The sequence below is a fragment of the Sebastes umbrosus genome, chromosome 24 (assembly GCF_015220745.1).
Source record: "Sebastes umbrosus isolate fSebUmb1 chromosome 24, fSebUmb1.pri, whole genome shotgun sequence".
Classification (NCBI taxonomy): domain Eukaryota; kingdom Metazoa; phylum Chordata; class Actinopteri; order Perciformes; family Sebastidae; genus Sebastes; species Sebastes umbrosus.
Genome location: NC_051292.1, coordinates 14492507 through 14509732, shown reverse-complemented (window position 1 = coordinate 14509732; position 17226 = coordinate 14492507). Strand labels below are relative to the sequence as shown.

General features: G+C 41.0%; 1 protein-coding gene across 8 annotated transcripts in view; it reads left to right on the top strand.

The window, feature by feature from the left end:
* The window catches only part of dmd (dystrophin), a 309740-nt gene that overhangs the window by 156866 nt on the left and 135648 nt on the right, over positions 1 to 17226 (top strand). For all 8 annotated transcript variants that reach the window (XM_037762036.1, XM_037762033.1, XM_037762039.1 and 5 more), the window contains exons 15-20: positions 2353 to 2472; positions 6843 to 6944; positions 9330 to 9437; positions 9545 to 9724; positions 13684 to 13853; positions 15325 to 15448. In XM_037762036.1, the coding sequence (XP_037617964.1) occupies positions 2353 to 2472; positions 6843 to 6944; positions 9330 to 9437; positions 9545 to 9724; positions 13684 to 13853; positions 15325 to 15448 (804 nt within the window). The remainder of the gene's footprint in view (positions 1 to 2352; positions 2473 to 6842; positions 6945 to 9329; positions 9438 to 9544; positions 9725 to 13683; positions 13854 to 15324; positions 15449 to 17226) is intronic.

The following is a 17226-nucleotide window of genomic DNA, read 5'->3' as shown; positions in this document are numbered from 1 at the left end:
AAAATAAGGAAAAACGCTAAAATTGTGTTAAATGTTTCAATATGAAATATTTTTTGCACTGCATATGTGTGCATATCTTTGATATTAGACTTGTTATGAGTTCATAGATAACAAATACCTGATTGTGAGCCTTGTAATTTCTGAGATACAGCATCATTCTTATCATACTATATTTAGTCTTTGGGCACATGGGACTACTGTTTTTATCCAAAAATGGTGGAAATATGTCTGTTTGTTTCTACTAAACCTCAGAACTTGCTTTTTTGAGATAACTACTGACTCTCAAATACATATAAGAACCTCTCTCAAATGTCAGCCGCGGGCACAAATGGGTTAAAGGTATATTATCCAAGATAATGTTCATGTATAATAATGTTCAGTATGGCAACAGAGAGTACTGTATCATCACTTTAATCATACATTATTGCTGTATTGATCTTATGTCCTTATTATTGATATTGTAACATTTGAATGGGTCATGCCGACAACGACGAGAAGTCCTTAAAATGTGAACATCTATATTTCCATGACAACTGGGAAAGGACTGAAAGCTCCAGCTACTTCAATGTGGTCAAGTTGTTTTGATGTTTCCAAGGTTAAGAATTATCAATCTCAACAGATATATTATAGATTGCAGTGTGTTCAGCAGTGTGAGGCTGCGCTCTGCACACGGCGTTAACTGCATCTGTTCATTTGGCAGTTTTAAAAGATATCTGACAACTTAAAAAAGCATCAAATTAGCCAACTGTTTGCAAACTGTTGACTTGATTTGGAGGTTTTACTGTCCAACTAGATTCAACACAGCAAACCTGCAGTGGCTCCGGCTGAGGTGAAACAACAGACCCCACCGCATAGAAGCTGTTAAAAATTAAATCCACTGATAAACACTCAAGCGTACGCTGGCTTCAATTTGGGAGCGCTGATGATTGGGATGTGTTGACAGTGGGTTCAGTTATGTTTTTGTTTCGGCTTGTCTGCCACTTGAAAAGAGCTGAAATAGAAAACGAGCTTGGTTGAATCACCACCAATCATATATTGCTGTGCAATTTTACCCCGATAGCGAGGACACCAAATACAACGTGCTGACATTCACTTAGAAATCACAGGTTTGCCACAGAAACAAACACAGTAGAATCAGGTGCTTTGTGTGTGTGTCCTACCGATTCCCCTGCTGCACAATCTCATTTTGAGGAAATGGAAGCTTTCAGAGAAGCTTTGAGAACAATGCGGCCAAATTTACCTTTTCCATTTGCGGTAGCAATTTGGTAGTTTTTGTCGGAGTGTGTATGCAAATTGAAAAATGGAAACTCGTAGGAACTAGGGAGTTTCTCACTGACAAACCTCTAATTACATGTTGGGTTTTTATAGCTATTTAGACAACAGTTTGTAACCTCTTCTCTTCTTTTAATCCAGGGTTTACCTGAAGGAGGTTGTTTATTGTGCCTAAGGGGGATCTTTAATTCAGTTTTTTTCCATGTGTTGCTTCTCGTACACAATCCAGCATGGACATTTTCTACACTAAACAATCAATCTGTTAACAGAAAAAAACGATTCCACTGATTAAATTATGATGACACTTGAAAAAAGAAAATGTTTAATGTGCGCACTGCTGCTGAAAATGTTCAGTTAAAACATCTAAATTAAAATACCGAAAGAAGTGACAGCTTAACTACAAATCTGAAAGAAATTTTAAAGTTAATGTCAATTTAAGTGTGAACATTGAGCGAAGTTGAACCATCAATTTAAAAGTGCAGAGAGATTAAAGGACGTCTATCACCAGTGCAATGCAAAAAAATGTGGTGTGGGATTACGGAAAATCTGCATGTGTGAACATAAATCATTTACACCAAGTTACATACGTTAGGTAAGAAGTAGGGCTGTCAGTCGATTAAAATATTTAATCGTGATTAGTCGCATAATTGTCCACAGTTAATTGTGATTAATCACAAATTAATCGCACATCTGTTCAAAATGTACCTTAAAGGGAGATTTGTTAAGTATTTGATACTCTTATCAACATGGGAGTGGGCAAATATGCTGCTTTATGCAAATATATGTATATATGTATTATTGGAAATCAATAAACAACACAAAACAATGACAGATATTGTCCAGAAACCCTCACAGGTACTGCATTTAGCATAAAACAATATGCTCACATCATAACATGGCAAACTGCAGCCCAACAGACAACAACAGCTGTCAGTGTGTCAGTGTGCTGACTTGACTATGACTTGAACTCCTGTGGTCTTATAGGAAACCAACGCAGTTCAGCTTCTATTGCTGCCAGCCACATTCTGTCATGAAGTCACCATCATTGAGGCTCTGTGTGTGTGTGTTCCTGTGTTGCAGCTCCTGCAGGAGGACCTGGAGCTGGAGCAGGTGAGGGTGAACTCTCTGACCCACATGGTGGTGGTGGTGGACGAGACCAGCGGAGACAGCGCCACCGCTGCTTTGGAGAGCAAACTTCAGGTGAGGACACACATTGTCACCCTAGACTAAAATCTGTGTTAAACATGCTCACATAGCACACACTTCGCTGATCACACAGAGCGTTGGGGAAGATAAAACACCTTGTGGGCTAATATTCATCTCTTTTTTAAAAAAAAAAAAAAGAAGAAAAATCTCTCTCTCAGTAGGCTCAGCACACTCGGGCTGTTGTTTCTCGGGGAAAATAGATTGAACGCGAGATAGTTTTGTCTTTGGTGTTGCACAGTAATTAGACCTTGCCAGTGAGATGTGCTGGTGCTGCATGTGTGTGTGTTGCAGCTTTCTGCTGATTTTGTTTGCTCTGTAAGTTATCATCACACAGACTCCAACCAGGAGCCAGACGTCGCTGCCGGTTTGTGCGGCTAATTCTCCACGCTTGTCTTAGCGTCTGATGTATGGGCCTTAGTTCCCCTTGTTAACTCCCATACACTGCACACAGTAAAGCTGAAATCTATTAAAACTGATTCCCACTGCTTTCTAATACACTAGCCTTAATTGCAACATGCTTCTCCATGTTGAAGCTCTCACACTATTACTGCCTTTGTCCAGTAATCAGAAGGTATCTCATTCTGATATTGATTGGCCGAACTATTGGTACACGAATGTTGGATGAACAAGTCGAGCAGCATCTGTACCACTGAAGCACTTCCCATAAGCTGCAGCGCTGCTATTCTGACCTCTGACCTCTGCTTTTCTAGAGAAAAGATCCTTCATGCTCTTGGCTCAATAAATAATTGTTGCATTAAGGGTTTAGTTTTGTGAGTTTGAAGTAGAGCTTGTTGTGAAAGTTGCAGTAAGGTTTTTCCTTCTTTTGAAAATCTCTTCAAGATCTTCAGAATCTTAGTTGACCCTTCCTAAATCTGTCCATACACTGTACGATATTAGAAATGTCGTTGTGTACTTCCTACTCCTACTGTACGAGTAGATCCTTTGCGATGTAAAGCTAAAGCTCAAGATTTATGTGCTCACACTGTACGGCCCGATCCTCAGCCGTGACCTGAGTGATCACGCTGCACGGTCTGATCCTCAGCCACGACCTGAGTGATCACGCTGTACGGTCCGATCCTCAGCCACGACCTGAGTGATCACGCTGCACGGTCCGATCCTCAGCCACGACCTGAGTGATCACGCTGCACGGTCCGATCCTCAGCCACGACCTGAGTGATCTCACTGCACGGTCCGATCCTCAGCCACGACCTGAGTGATCACACTGCACGGTCCGATCATCAGCCACGACCTGAGTGCTCACACTGCACGGTCCGATCCTCAGCCACGACCTGAGTGATCACGCTGTACGTATAAAGATTTGTTTGAATGCTCCGATGCAGGTAAAGTTTGTTTGCTAGCAGAGGTCTATTCGGGTCACAATGCTAACAAGGTAGAAACGTGCTGCCTTGATCAACTGTACCATCCTGTCTGCTGAAACGTCCAATAAAAGAGGCGCCGGCGTAAGTTATTGGTATATTCTTTCGTAATGTTAAAGAGATTTTAAGGATAGGTTGCTGGAATATATTGAAGATGACATGATATATTTATTTTCATTAATAACTGCAGTTATCCGGCTGTCTTTTCTTTTTCCGTACTTGTGTTTAGTTGCTTTATGTTTAGTCTCCCTACCTCCATGAAAAGTGTCCTTGAGTTCCTTGAAAGGCGCTATATAAATGCAAGTTATTATTATTATTATTACTATATTGTTGCCTTTTAGTTCTGGTTTGTGTTGTGTTCACGCTGACTATCATAAATGAACCCAGAGGTAAAAGTCATATGGACTGACAGGGAACTCGTTGACTGGACGGGTTTTGTTTTAACTTTCTGACAATCAGGAAAATTGAATAGTAATTTAGTTTTTGATTTCATGCTAAATTCATACTGCTACTGTCACAGAGTCCTGTGGTCGGTCTGCCTTGCTTTCACCTCATCAGAGTTCACTTGGAACTATACAGAGATCGGTGACGTATTAACAGTGGCAGCATTTTAACAGCGATGTCAAACGACAGATGAAGGCTGTGCTGAAGCGTCTACACTGAGCTGCATATGATATGAACTGTGATGGAGGGCTGCCTCAGTGGAAAGTAGGAAGTTGATGCGAGGAGAAACGGGGCAGTCATGGTGATTTCGCCTCGGGAAGGTCAATCTGTTATCTTTGGGGAAGGTGCGATCGAGCGAGCTGATGTAGATTTGGGCGTCGGTGTCGACACGCGCGAAGAGGAAATGAAGAAATTTGGATAATTGGATGCGACTGAAGCTCTTCCTCGGGGGAGAGAAAGGGTTGAGGAGATGTGAATAAAAGGAAGATGCTGTGTTTCTGAAAGCAGATTATCAGTCAGAAGCAAAAAAGAAAGAAAATGCCGCTGCGGTATCTTGAATTCACGGTGTCATATTAAGCAATTACAATGCAGAACACACGCTTAACATCATTAGAAACCTAATGCAACTCTGTGTTTGACTTTAGCCGGCGTTGTTTCCTGCAGTGTGGGTTATTGCTAAATACAAGATAAGAGAGATAAATAGATGAGAGAGAGCAGTGTGTGTCGGAATGTAAAAATGCAAATAGAAGGTGCCTTCCCTGGTTTCTCCCCGCTGTTGAACTGTCACTTGATTAATTACAGGCCATTCATCTTAAGATTAACCTGCTGAGCCTCTCTCTCCAAGTCTGCCTTTACCCGCTCGCTTGTCTCTCACTTTTTCTGCATCTCATTGTCTTTTCATTTCCTCTCCTCCCTCACCGCCCTCCCCCCTGCCCTCTGTCTCTCTGTCACTCTGATGACTTTGTTCAGTGGACACACTGTGGGTTTTGTCTATGCCAGTTAAATGGAACGGAAGAGTGTCTCTCCCATTTTACTCAGCTAACAGCCTGCTGCCAATATGCCGATACAATGGAGTCAGGGAAAATACACTTTTACAGCTCACAGCCTGTGTGTGTGTGTGTGTGTGTGTGTGTGTCAGTACTCCCACATGCTTTAATACGCATACTGTGTTCAGAGCTGTAGGCCAAGTAAAATGATTTTAATGAAACGTACCTAATACGGCCAAAAGACAGGAAAAACAATTAATAAAAATAAAAATTAATTGTAGTCATCACTGAATATTTAATGTTGAAATTTAGATAAGTGAATTTATAGCATTGAAATATCTATTTTAGGGTGTAGAGCGAGTCATCCATTTATCCAGGGCCGGCTCAAGGCATAGGCCATATAGGCAGTCGCCTAGGGCGCCACCTTTTGGGGGTGCTGGTCTCCCACTAAAAAAAAAAAAGTATATACATTTTCTGCATTGATGTAACAAATGAGAAAAAATAAAGAAAGAAATACACTTTTCACCATTGTGACACTCTTTTTCATCTGCCTGGCCGCACTCACTTGTTAATAAAAGTGTAAACTGTAGTGAAACTGAAACACTTTTAATCCAACAATTTCAGTGACCAATTTGTTTATTTATATAATAATAAATACAGTTATTTATTGAAATAAAAAATCGTAATTTTTGTCTTAAAACCATTGTGATATTGAGATAGGGTTGAACCCTCACCCTAACCAAGAGTGGTGGGGTCTCCAAATCCGAATTTGGCCTAGGGAACCAAAAGGGCTAGAGCCGGTCCTGCATTTATCCCAGGGTTTGGGGGTTCAATCTCCGCCTCCTGCAAAATACTGATCCGCAAATTGCTTCAAGGCCAGTGCCTTGCATGGCAGCTCCTCAGCCATTGGTGCATTTGTGTTTGAATGGGTGAATGAGGAGCATTTATATTATAAAGCGCTTTGTCCCTAAAGTGCTCTATTAGTGCAGTCTTTTCACCGTATTTTACTTTGAAAAACATCTTAATTCATGTGGTGAATGACTCTATTTGAAAAAGTTAGTTTGGAATAGTGCAATTTGAAAGTACATTTTAAAGTTAAAGTAAAACGTCACTGAATTTTCTATCTGTATTTGCGGAAGAAAAGAAGTCTTTCAAATTGAAAAAAGTGTCTTGTTATGATTATGAGCCCAGGTTGGGAACCACTGCTTTATCTGGTCATCATAAAACTCCTGATCCTCATTGTTTGTTATTTGTACAGTCAATGAACTCCATTAACTTGGACAGAATAAGAATAAAGAGCTATTCCGTCCCCGTCCTCTCTGAATCACATGCCCGTCCACAATCCTGATCAGCTCCGTCCCTCTGGGAGGGAGAGGAAGGAGAATCAAACCGCATTTTTGGCAGCAAAAACAAATTGAACTGGCAAGTGAAGATGTGAATCCATCTGCCTCTGAGGCAACATGATGAAAATGTTTCAGGGGAAATAACTCAAAAGGAATTTTTGTGCTAATGTAGACATCAATATATTATTTATATATATGTGTGTGTGTGTGTGCAGGTGCTCGGTGACCGCTGGGCAGCCATTTGTAGATGGACAGAAGAACGCTGGATACTGCTTCAGGAGATTTTACTGAAATGGCAGCACTTCACTAATGAACAGGTATGAGCATGAGTGTGTGTGCGTGCGTGCGGTGTGGAGCTGAGGCAGGATCACAGCAGTATTTGCTGCATGTATAATGAGATTAGATCATCCAGATCGTGTCTACTCCCACATTCTGCAGGCTTTAAGAGACATTTGAGGCTGAAACCGACTTCATATTCATGGAAGGATGATGACAAAACGAGGGAAATTTGTGCTAATATATCTGTAACTTTGGAAGACGCTGCTTAATTTGTCGAACTCAGACTGTTGAAGTCTCATAATAACGTCAGATAAAATTTAGAATACAATTTTGCACTACACACGTGTAAGAAATACAGCTTCAAATATCGATGATATTAGTAAGAAAATGGAGGAAAAAGTTCAAAAAGAACATGAATGTCTGCACTAAATTGTTAAGATATTTCAGAAAGCAACAACAGTGGTGGACTGACCGATTGGCATTGCATCACTTAAAAAAAATCAGATATTTATCTCAGATTTTAACAGCAAAAAAATGCACAAATGCAAAATTTGTCTTTTTTCACAAAACATTGTATACCTTCATCCTAAAACAAGCGAGGACCCCACAACTTAACAGCATAAATATACAGTATATTTTGATCAGAAGTATTAATTAGATGCTCTTTTTGATGATCATCTTTCCTCTTTCCTTCATCAGCCTCTTTGCAGTTGATTTTTTTTAGCCACAGCTTAGTCTGTAAAGGAAATTAAATGTGTCGTGATATCCGATTTGCTCGTGTTCTGTGATTAATAATTGAGGGAAAATCACAACATCGGATTATACACGATTAACTGATCAGCCTTAATTAAAAGCCCCAAAACTGGATCTGCTTTCCCGCCCTTCGGGGTCATAGTCACCCTTTGTTTACTGTTTGATTTATTAAAAAAAAAGGACAATTTAATGCTTTAATATTAAAGAGGAATCAACTCAAGTATATATTTCTTTTATGAATATACATTTATTAAAATAAATTAGTGACATTTTAAGATTTTTTTCTGATATTTTTGTTCAATAATTCTATAATAAAATCTATATTCAGTTTTTGTATGCAGGAGTTTAAATGTGTCCGTGCATTCTGTACATATTTACATTGCACCTGTGCCTAATGTGCCCGAAATGTGCGACTAGGGACCTATTTGATCATAGTTACACAGATAAGTAGAGATTCATCATGCAATAACCTCTCCACTGTGTTTTATAATGAGGTCTCATTGGCTGCGATGGCTTCCAGACATCCATAAGAAGCTAATTTAATTTGATTAATTATTCAGAACATCAGGAAATACATTGAATTCAATTTTCCCCCGTTCTCTGGCTAAATGCTTGTTCAGCTATTAGCGCCGCGGGCTCAGGTTGCAGATGAACTGTCCGTGCACTGATAGCAGAAATATTCACCTTCTGAGAGGAGCAGAGGGAGAGATGCTGTAACAGACAGTAGGCCTGAGGAGGAGGAAGAGGAGGAGGAGGCTGCAGTCAAGAGTGTCTGTACCAACAGGAGACCACCGCCTCCCACATGATAACATGTCTTTCTCTTCCTTATTCTCCTTCTCTTCCCCCTCTGCCTTTCATTCATCCATCCATCCATCCATCCATCCATCCATCCATCCATCCATCCATCCATCCATCCATCTTCTTGTTTCTGCATTCATCCAATCTCCTCTACTTTCCTCGTCTCCTCTTCTCTCCTCTTCTCTCCCTCCCTTTCCCCTCATCACCTATGCTCATCCTTTTTTCTCCTCTCCATTTCTCCTCTCCCCTTTCCTTATCTTTCCTTTCCTCTTATTTCATCTTCTGTTGTCCTCCTATTGTTTTCTTTTTTGTTCCTCTCCCTTTGTTGTTTCCTCTCCCTTCGTTTTTTCCTCTCCTCTCCTTCTCCTTGTTTCCTCTCCTTGTTAAATCTCCTCTCCACTCCTCTCCTCTTTCCTTTCCTATTCCTGTCCTCTGCTCATCACCTCTCTTCTCCTTTCCCCTCATCTACAACTCTCCTTTCTTTACTTCCTTTCCTTCTCCTTGTTTCCTCTCCCCGTTAATTCTCCTCTCCTCTCTTCTCTCCTCCTCTTTCCTCTCCTCTTCCTTTCCACTGTGCTTCTTTATCTTCCTCTCCTCTCCTCTTCTCTATTCTCCTCTCCTCTCCTCTACTCTCCTATATTCTCCTCTACTCTCCTCTTTCTTCTCCTCTTCCTTTCCACTGTGCTTCTTTATCTTCCTCTCCTCTACTCTCTTCTATTCTCCTCTCATCTCCTCTCCTCTCCTCTACTCTCCTCTTTTCTCTCCTCTTCCTGTCCTCTGCGCTTATTTATCCTCCTCTCCTCTGCTCTCCTCTCTTTTCCCCTTCCCTTCCCTCCTCTCCTCTCCTCTCTTCTCCTCTCCTCTCCTCACAGTGTCTATTTGACTCCTGGCTGACTCAGAAGGAGGAGCTGGTTCGCTCCATCAAGACCTCCAACGTGAAGGACCAGTCAGAGATGGTGTCCTGCCTCCGCCGTCTCGCTGTGAGTCTCCCTGTAACAGATCCGCTGTCTCTTTCATTTAGCAAACAGGAGGAATATAAGCTTAAATCCCCATCCGGTGTTGTTTGTGTCCGTGTATATCCCACCAGACGGTGAAGGCAGACCTGGAGGTGAAGCGTCCCACCATGGACAAGCTGTGCTCCATGAGTCAGGACCTGCTGTGCAGCGTCAAGAACAAAGAGGTGGCCAGCAAACTGGAGGCCAGACTGGACAGCTTCGCCCAGCGCTGGGACCGACTGATCCAGAGTCTGGAGACGAGCAGCTCCCAGGTACACCACACATACTCAGTTGGGTTCTGCACTTGGACAGACTGGTCTAGGGTGTGCTCTGCGCAGTGGCCGGAGGTGGGGTGGTGGTTCAAGCCTACATTCACATTAAATTAGTAATATGTTAGGAGGAATTAATTACATACTTTAAATAACTTGCCCAACACTGGCTGTCACCATGAGGTTGCCAGGCAACCAGCAGAGGAGGCTGCGTCCTGCCAAGAATAAGTCCAGCATAGTTCCCAAAAAAAACAACAACTTACAAGTAAGAAAATATCTTCAACCAGTTCACAACCCAATTATGTTCCAAAAACAAAGAAATATTACGGTGGTGGATTTCTACTCTAAATGCACTCATAAATAATTAGCAATATAAAAAAAATGATCATCATAGTTTAGTATAAAAACACCTAATTAAAAATTACAATAAATCATCTTTAGAGACCTTTTTTTCCGACAAAATTTTAATTTTTGACACTCCATTGCCACAAATTATATCCCCACATAAGAAATGGATTATGTTACAAAGTGTGAATTGGACATGTGATGAATTGTAAATCATTTGTAATGTTTAGACACAGCAACTCTGCTTTTAGCCTTTAGCCTTTAGCCTCCGGTCTGGTAGCTTTGGTCCTCAGGGCTGAGAGTCTGCTGGTCTGTTTCCTTGTCCTACCAGCTAGCTGATTGCACTTCCTTTCATTCAGTCAGTGTCCCAGGTCTTGATCACTTTGTGATTAGGTAGTGGAATGAAAACCAGCAGGAAGCTGCAACTCAGGGAGCAAGATTTAAAAAAAAAAAAAGGAAAAGGCTGATTAAAGAGTAGTAGCTTGAACAGAAGAAGAAAGTTAGGATTAAAGAATGAGTGTTCTATGTAGACTAAAAAACTTAACCGTAAACCTTCTTTATAAGACAAGTAGTACCTCACCATCAGTGTGCTGGTTTACCAAACTGGTTTGTTTCAGTTTTGAGCCCTACAGATGACTCGCTCTGGTTCTCTGTCAAAATTAAATCCATGTAGCATCCAGACGTCACATTTGTCCAGCTAGAAGAACGCTGCTGTGATGAAACGGAGTCCTGCTGGCTGCAGGTGTTTGGCCTGAGGGACGGAGAGAAATAAATGGACTGCCTGGGTGACCCAGGTCATTGAACACCGAGAGAGAGGTTTATATTACACGCCAGTGGAGAATACTGAGGAGGGAAGGATGAAATTAGGACTGACACTTGTGTGTGCAATCCTTTCGTACCTGCACTGCTCTGAGCAAACACACAGCGATGGAGGGGGCTTCATACTTATCCCTCTTTATTATCGCTTTTCTGAAAGTGTTCAATTGTCTTCTCCCCCCGCGGTTCTCCGTCTGTAACTACACAAACTCCTCTCAGTCTTCATATCTGTGCTTTTTAAACTGACAAGTGATGAGATAAAGACAAAGTGCTTCTGTGGTTTTGAAATCTAGCTGATAAAGACACGGCACTGTCATGCAACTTTTATTCTTGAACCCCTCTGGAGAGCTTCACGCTGACAATAGAGGAAATGATTGGAATTATTTATATGATAGGTTTGCCCTGAAGTGCTCTTTCTCAGGCAGCACTTTCCGTACTCAACACGGTCTCACAGGAAGGCGTATAAATATCACGACATTACCTGGATATTCCGCGTGTCATGATTACGCATTTTAGCCTTTTCGCATGTCATTTGTACACTACGCAACTAAACTATGGTAACGTCCTCTGTCAGTTTCAGGCAACAAAACCACTCACTTAGGTTAAGGAAAATGGTCATGGTTGAGCTTAAAATAATTAAGCAAACTAAGTAAAATACGTTCAGAAAACATGCGTTTTTTTTTAACACAACTATGGAAAAAACATCACAAATGTCACAAAAAAATCACATGACGAACATCACTAACATAACTTGCAAAACACCTTTCTCCAACACCGGCCTCCTGGTTAAAAGTCTGTTTAAAAGTTAAAACGTCATGGTTGGGCTTAAAATAAGTACATAAACTAAGTAAAATATGTACAGAAAAAACGTAACACAACTATGAAAAAAACATCACTAAAAACGTCACAATCGTCACTAAAGTAACTTACAAAACACCAGTCAACAATGGTCTCGCACTCGGGTCTCCTGGTTAAAAGTCTGTTTAAAAGTTAACACGTCATGGTTGGGCTTAAAATAAGTACGTAAACAAAGTTAAATATGTACGGAAAAAGACGTAACACAACTAAGGAAAAAACGTCACAAACGTCACTAAAAGACGTGACAATCGTCATGAGACAAACGTCAATGATGTAACTTACAAAACACCGGTCAACACCGGCCTCCTGGTTAAAAGTCCGTTTAGAAGTTAAAACGTCATGGTTGGACTTAAAATAAGTAAGTAAACTAAGTTAAATATGTACGGAAAAAACGTAACACAATTATGAAAAAAACGTCACTAAAAAAATGTGATAAACGTCACTGAAGTAACTTACAAAACACGGGTCAACAACGGTCTTGAACACGGGTCTCATGGTTAAAGGTCTGTTTAAAAGTTAACACGTCATGGTTGGACATAAAATAAGTACGTAAACTTACGAACTACAATCGTCATGAGACAACGTAACTAATGTAACTTACCAACACCGGTCAACACCGGCAAGACAATCGTCATGAGACAAACGTCACTAGTGTAACTTACAAAACACCGGTCAACACTGGCCTCCTGGTTAAAAGTAAAGACGTCATGGTTGGGCTTAAAATAAGTACGTAAACTAAGTAAAATACATACGGAAAAGAAAACTATGAAAAAAACGTCACTAAAAAAGGGGTCAATCGTCACTAAAATAACTTACAAAACACCGGTCAACAACAGTCTCGCACACGGGTCTCCTGGTTAAAAGTCAGTTGTTGTTGGTCCCAAGGTTGGCAAGTATGGAGAGGAAACTGGAGAACCCGGAGGAAACCCACATAAAACACAGGGAGAACATGCAACATGCACTAACCTGCTGCCCATTATCGAAATAATACAGTAAAAATGCTAATTAAGAAATCTTGTGGCAGCCCCTTTAGGAACCACAGCACAATATATTAATACATCAGCAATCATCCAATATTAATAATATTAGAACATGTGATAGCAACATCAATAATTTAACAAATACAAATAGGTACTTAAGTGGCTCCTACAGACTCTTTTCTTTCACTCCCTTTGTCTCTCTGTCTCTCTCTTTCTCAATTACTTGTCCATTATAATCAGTCAGATAATTAGCAGATTGACCTCTGCAGGCACACGCAGTCTCCACCGCTTCAGCTGCATACACACGCACACATACACACGTTTCCATGGTAGCGAGGCTACCCTAGTAGTTGTTCTCGCTGCTTAACTGTCATTAGGCTCTTCCCTGCTGAAACACACCTGTGTACACACACACACACACACACACATACTGTTGTCAGAAGTAAACAGTGAACAATGCTCAGAATTAGAACAAGCACACATTTTCATCTCACACACACTATTCCTCTCTTTCACTCATCATTTTTTTGACGTTACAATCTGTCACAGATTCCCTTGTCGCTACTTAACCGTTTCAAAGCTGTCTGAATACACACACACACACACACACACACACACACACACACACACTCATGCTCACATCTGGAGCTGTTGAAATCCCACAAACATCCTGTCTTGTATTTTTGTTGTGATATTATATGATTGATGTCACCGATCTTTGACTCATTGCCTCTCAAGGACAGCGCGCGCGCGTGTGTGTGTGCATGTGTGTTGGTGTGTGTGTGTGTGTGTGTGCGTGTGTGTGCGTGGGCAGACACTCAGACAGATGTGAGAGTGCTTTAAGTGGTGATTTGGGATCTGTGTGGTTTTGACAGATCCTTGTAAACTGATGCTGCCTGCTGTTGCGTGCACTTTGTCTTATTTTTTGTTTTTGTGTGTGTGTGTGTGTGTGCGCACGTCTAGCTCTCATCGGCTGTCAGCATGGCCCAGCAGTCCGAGCTGACCCACTCTGTCACGGCGACCGTTACCAAGGTGACGACGAGGGAGAAGGTGTCAGCTGTGCGCCAGACCCGGGAGTCACCGCCACCACAGAAGAAGAGACAAGTCGTGGTGGATTCTGAACTCAGGAAAAGGTGGGCCGCAACACTGACGAGGTCCACTTTGAATTATTATTAGTATTATGACATCCAAAGGTTTCTTTTTTCTAATTTTTGTGTGAAATATTCAGTTACATGCAGCCCTTTCTGCTGTCTTATCTCAGCAGGTAGGTGATGAAACACTGCAGATGCCGATAATGAGTATTTGTGATGGTGATAATAGAGGCCAGCTTGAAATGAAACCTTTGATAGTGAAGTAGCAGATGAGAATCGTCTTACCACTTGTAGAGAGTAGTAAAGCAAGTGACCTTGTGCAGTGGTGGAAAGTCACAAGTAGCCTGCATTTATGGTGCCTTAAAATGGGGACGTGTTTACCGGGTTCACCAGAAGAGTCCATATGAACACCCCCCTAGTGTTTGTTGAGGTTGTCAGAAATGGCGGAGGCCTTGGCAGTTAATTTTTCGATACATAATAAGTTAACATATTGTAATTTTACTTGAATATTGTTTTTCTTAGTAATTTTATAAAAAGTCTGAGGAAAATGTTGATATTCCCAACGGCCTTTTAGGCTAAACTCATATTTTGGACTGTCTTAGACCATAGGAATATCATGTATGAATTTTGAGTAGTTCCCCTTTAAAGTCCCCAAAACACTGAATCCTACATTTCCCAAAATACCCTATGACATCACAAATTTGAGACTCTGGTCTGGAGAGTAGCTCATGTTCACGACTATTATATTCAAATTTTTTATTGGCACGAAAAGTACAATGAAGCAGTACAACTGTAAAGAAATCAGTGTTTTACATGTCTTAAACAGTGTTATCCTAGACCCGTATTTCCTAACCCCCCCTGTTCCTCTTTGTAGTGATGGAGATAATGTGGTACACACGGAAAGTTTCGTAATGCACACATGGAATTACATTGAATAATCCCAGAGAAGGGAAAACAAAAATGAAATAAATAAATAAATAAATAGAGTAAGTAAGTGTTAAAAGATATTTACTAAATGAACATGAAAACGCCTAACAGTTCTCGACCCTGATTGGCTGACAGCCTTGCTCCTCTAACTGAATGAGGTAATGAGGCGACTCCCCACATCTGCTTGATTGGATGGAGTTAATGCATTGTCTAATGAGGGGAGCCAATCAAGTCCAAGTTGTGATGCGTTGACTGGAATTAGTCACAGACTAAGAATCTAAACATAATAACTTTTATTGTATGTATTTAAATGTATTTAATTACATTTTGATTTCTACTTTTAGGGTATAAATACAAGTTGCTGTTTAAAATACATACAAGGAAAATGCTAAGTGGTACTTAATGTTATCAGCTGTAGTGAAGTACAAGGCAATCTGCAAATGAAATCATTTAGAGTTAACAGGAACAATAAAGGAGGCAATCTTGAAAATGCACTTTTTATAGAAAACTGCAGCAACAAGTATCATTCGTGCTCAACAAGGTAATATTGCCGAGTGCACGTTTGATTGCGTGTGTGTGTCCTCAGGTTTGACGTGGACTTCACAGAGGTCCACAGCTACATGACCCGCGGCGAGGCCATCCTACAAAGCCCCGAATTCTCTGTGTCACGCAAGGACGGCAGCATTCAGGAGCTGCACGACAAAGTGCAGGTGAAAACAGTGTGTGTGTGTGTGTGTGTGTGTGTGTGTGTGTGTGTGTGTGTGTGTGTGTGTGTGTGTGTGTGTGTGTGTGTGTGTGTGTGTGTGTGTGTGTGTGCGCGCGTGGGTGTGTGCGTGCGTGCGTGCGTGCGTGCGTGCGTGCGTGCGTGCGCGCGTGTGAGAGATGCCCTGTAGAGCTTAATCTGCTGAGATCTGTGATGCTGAAATAACAAGGTTCCATCCCACAGTTGGGTTAGTTCATACCTTGTGAGGACATTGTGAACTGTGATTATGCACACAGGACAACTCTGATGTGGCACTTTGAAAGTATGAAATGCAGCAAAGTGTCCATAATGACTGGAGTTTTCAAACTTTTCTGCAGCAGCTCTACCCACGCATGTCAACTTACTGGATTTGTCCTCTAAAGGAGAACACAAACAAGATAAACGGGGAAAAGGAAGGCAGCTTGCTGCTGTACTGTACCAGCTTCTGCTTACTGTAGCAAATAATAAAATATGGCAACAACCTGTTGTAGTGTAACAAATAGGGCTTCCCATGTGGCGTAAAGGAGTAGTTCAGCATTTTGGGAAATTCTTTCTTGAGTAAGATGAGAAGATTGTTACCACTCTCATTTCTGTACGCTAATTATGAAGCCAGCAGGAAGTTAGCTTAGCTTAGCATAAAGCCCGGAAGCAAGCAGAAACAGCCTGGCTCTGTCCACATCTAAAGCTCACTGCTTAAGATGTTACATTGCATTTGGCAAGCTTTGTCCCACTATTTTCAGTTTTAATGCTAATGCTGGTATTGATCTTCTCATCTAACTCTCACCATAAAAGTGGAATAAATTCATTTCCCAAACTATTCCTTAAAAGGAAAAGTGTCTAACATTTCGGTGGATCTATTGGCATTAATGGAATATAGTATTCATAATTGTTTTTTTATGTTTTAATATTAGGTACCACAGTTTTGCATTCGGCGTCTCACGTTACATTAGTCTTGGAAAGGGAGGAGAGAGTGGAGGGGTGCTCACTTGGTTGCAATCTGCAACCACACCACTAGATGCCTCCAAATCCTAAACACTGTACCTTTTAATTTTAATTCACAATATTGATTATTTTGCCACGTGAGGGCAGCAGAAACAAGCTGCAAATATGACACTGACATATTATCACCCTATAAAGCTGACATAGCTAACGTGTTAGCCAACAATTGTCTATTGACACATGCAGCAGACATAGAGCAACATTATCATTCATTTGGAGTCATGTTTGTGTCCACTTAATGAATGTAAGTCCAGTATTCTCTCTCTTTTAGCTCCGATTTTGGTCTCCACCAATTCCTCAGAAAAATCATCTGACTCTTTAGCTGCTAAACGCTCCACTGTGTTCACCAGTCTATAACTTTGTTTGGTGTTTGGTAAAGTGAAATTTAAATTGAAAGTAACTAAAAGCCTGCTTGAAAAATGGCCAGATTCCATCCCACAAGTCAAGCTAAACGTTCCTTACAATTAGCTTTTCAAACTGCTACCATTACATCAATATGCATCTAACTCTACCTCTCATTCCAAAGAATTTGTGGTGCAGGAATGAGTCCTAAAACCTGGAAATTAGTTAGCATTTTAGCACTTCCGGTTCCCTTCGTTAGTTCAGTTCAAACAACAAATAGTACCTCCTCGTCATAGATATTTATGGAATATATATGTACAGTATGTCTGACAGATTTTGATAATTCAATGGATCATTTTGCACGTTTAGAAGTTGTGAAGACAATTTCACTGAGAATCAAGTCAT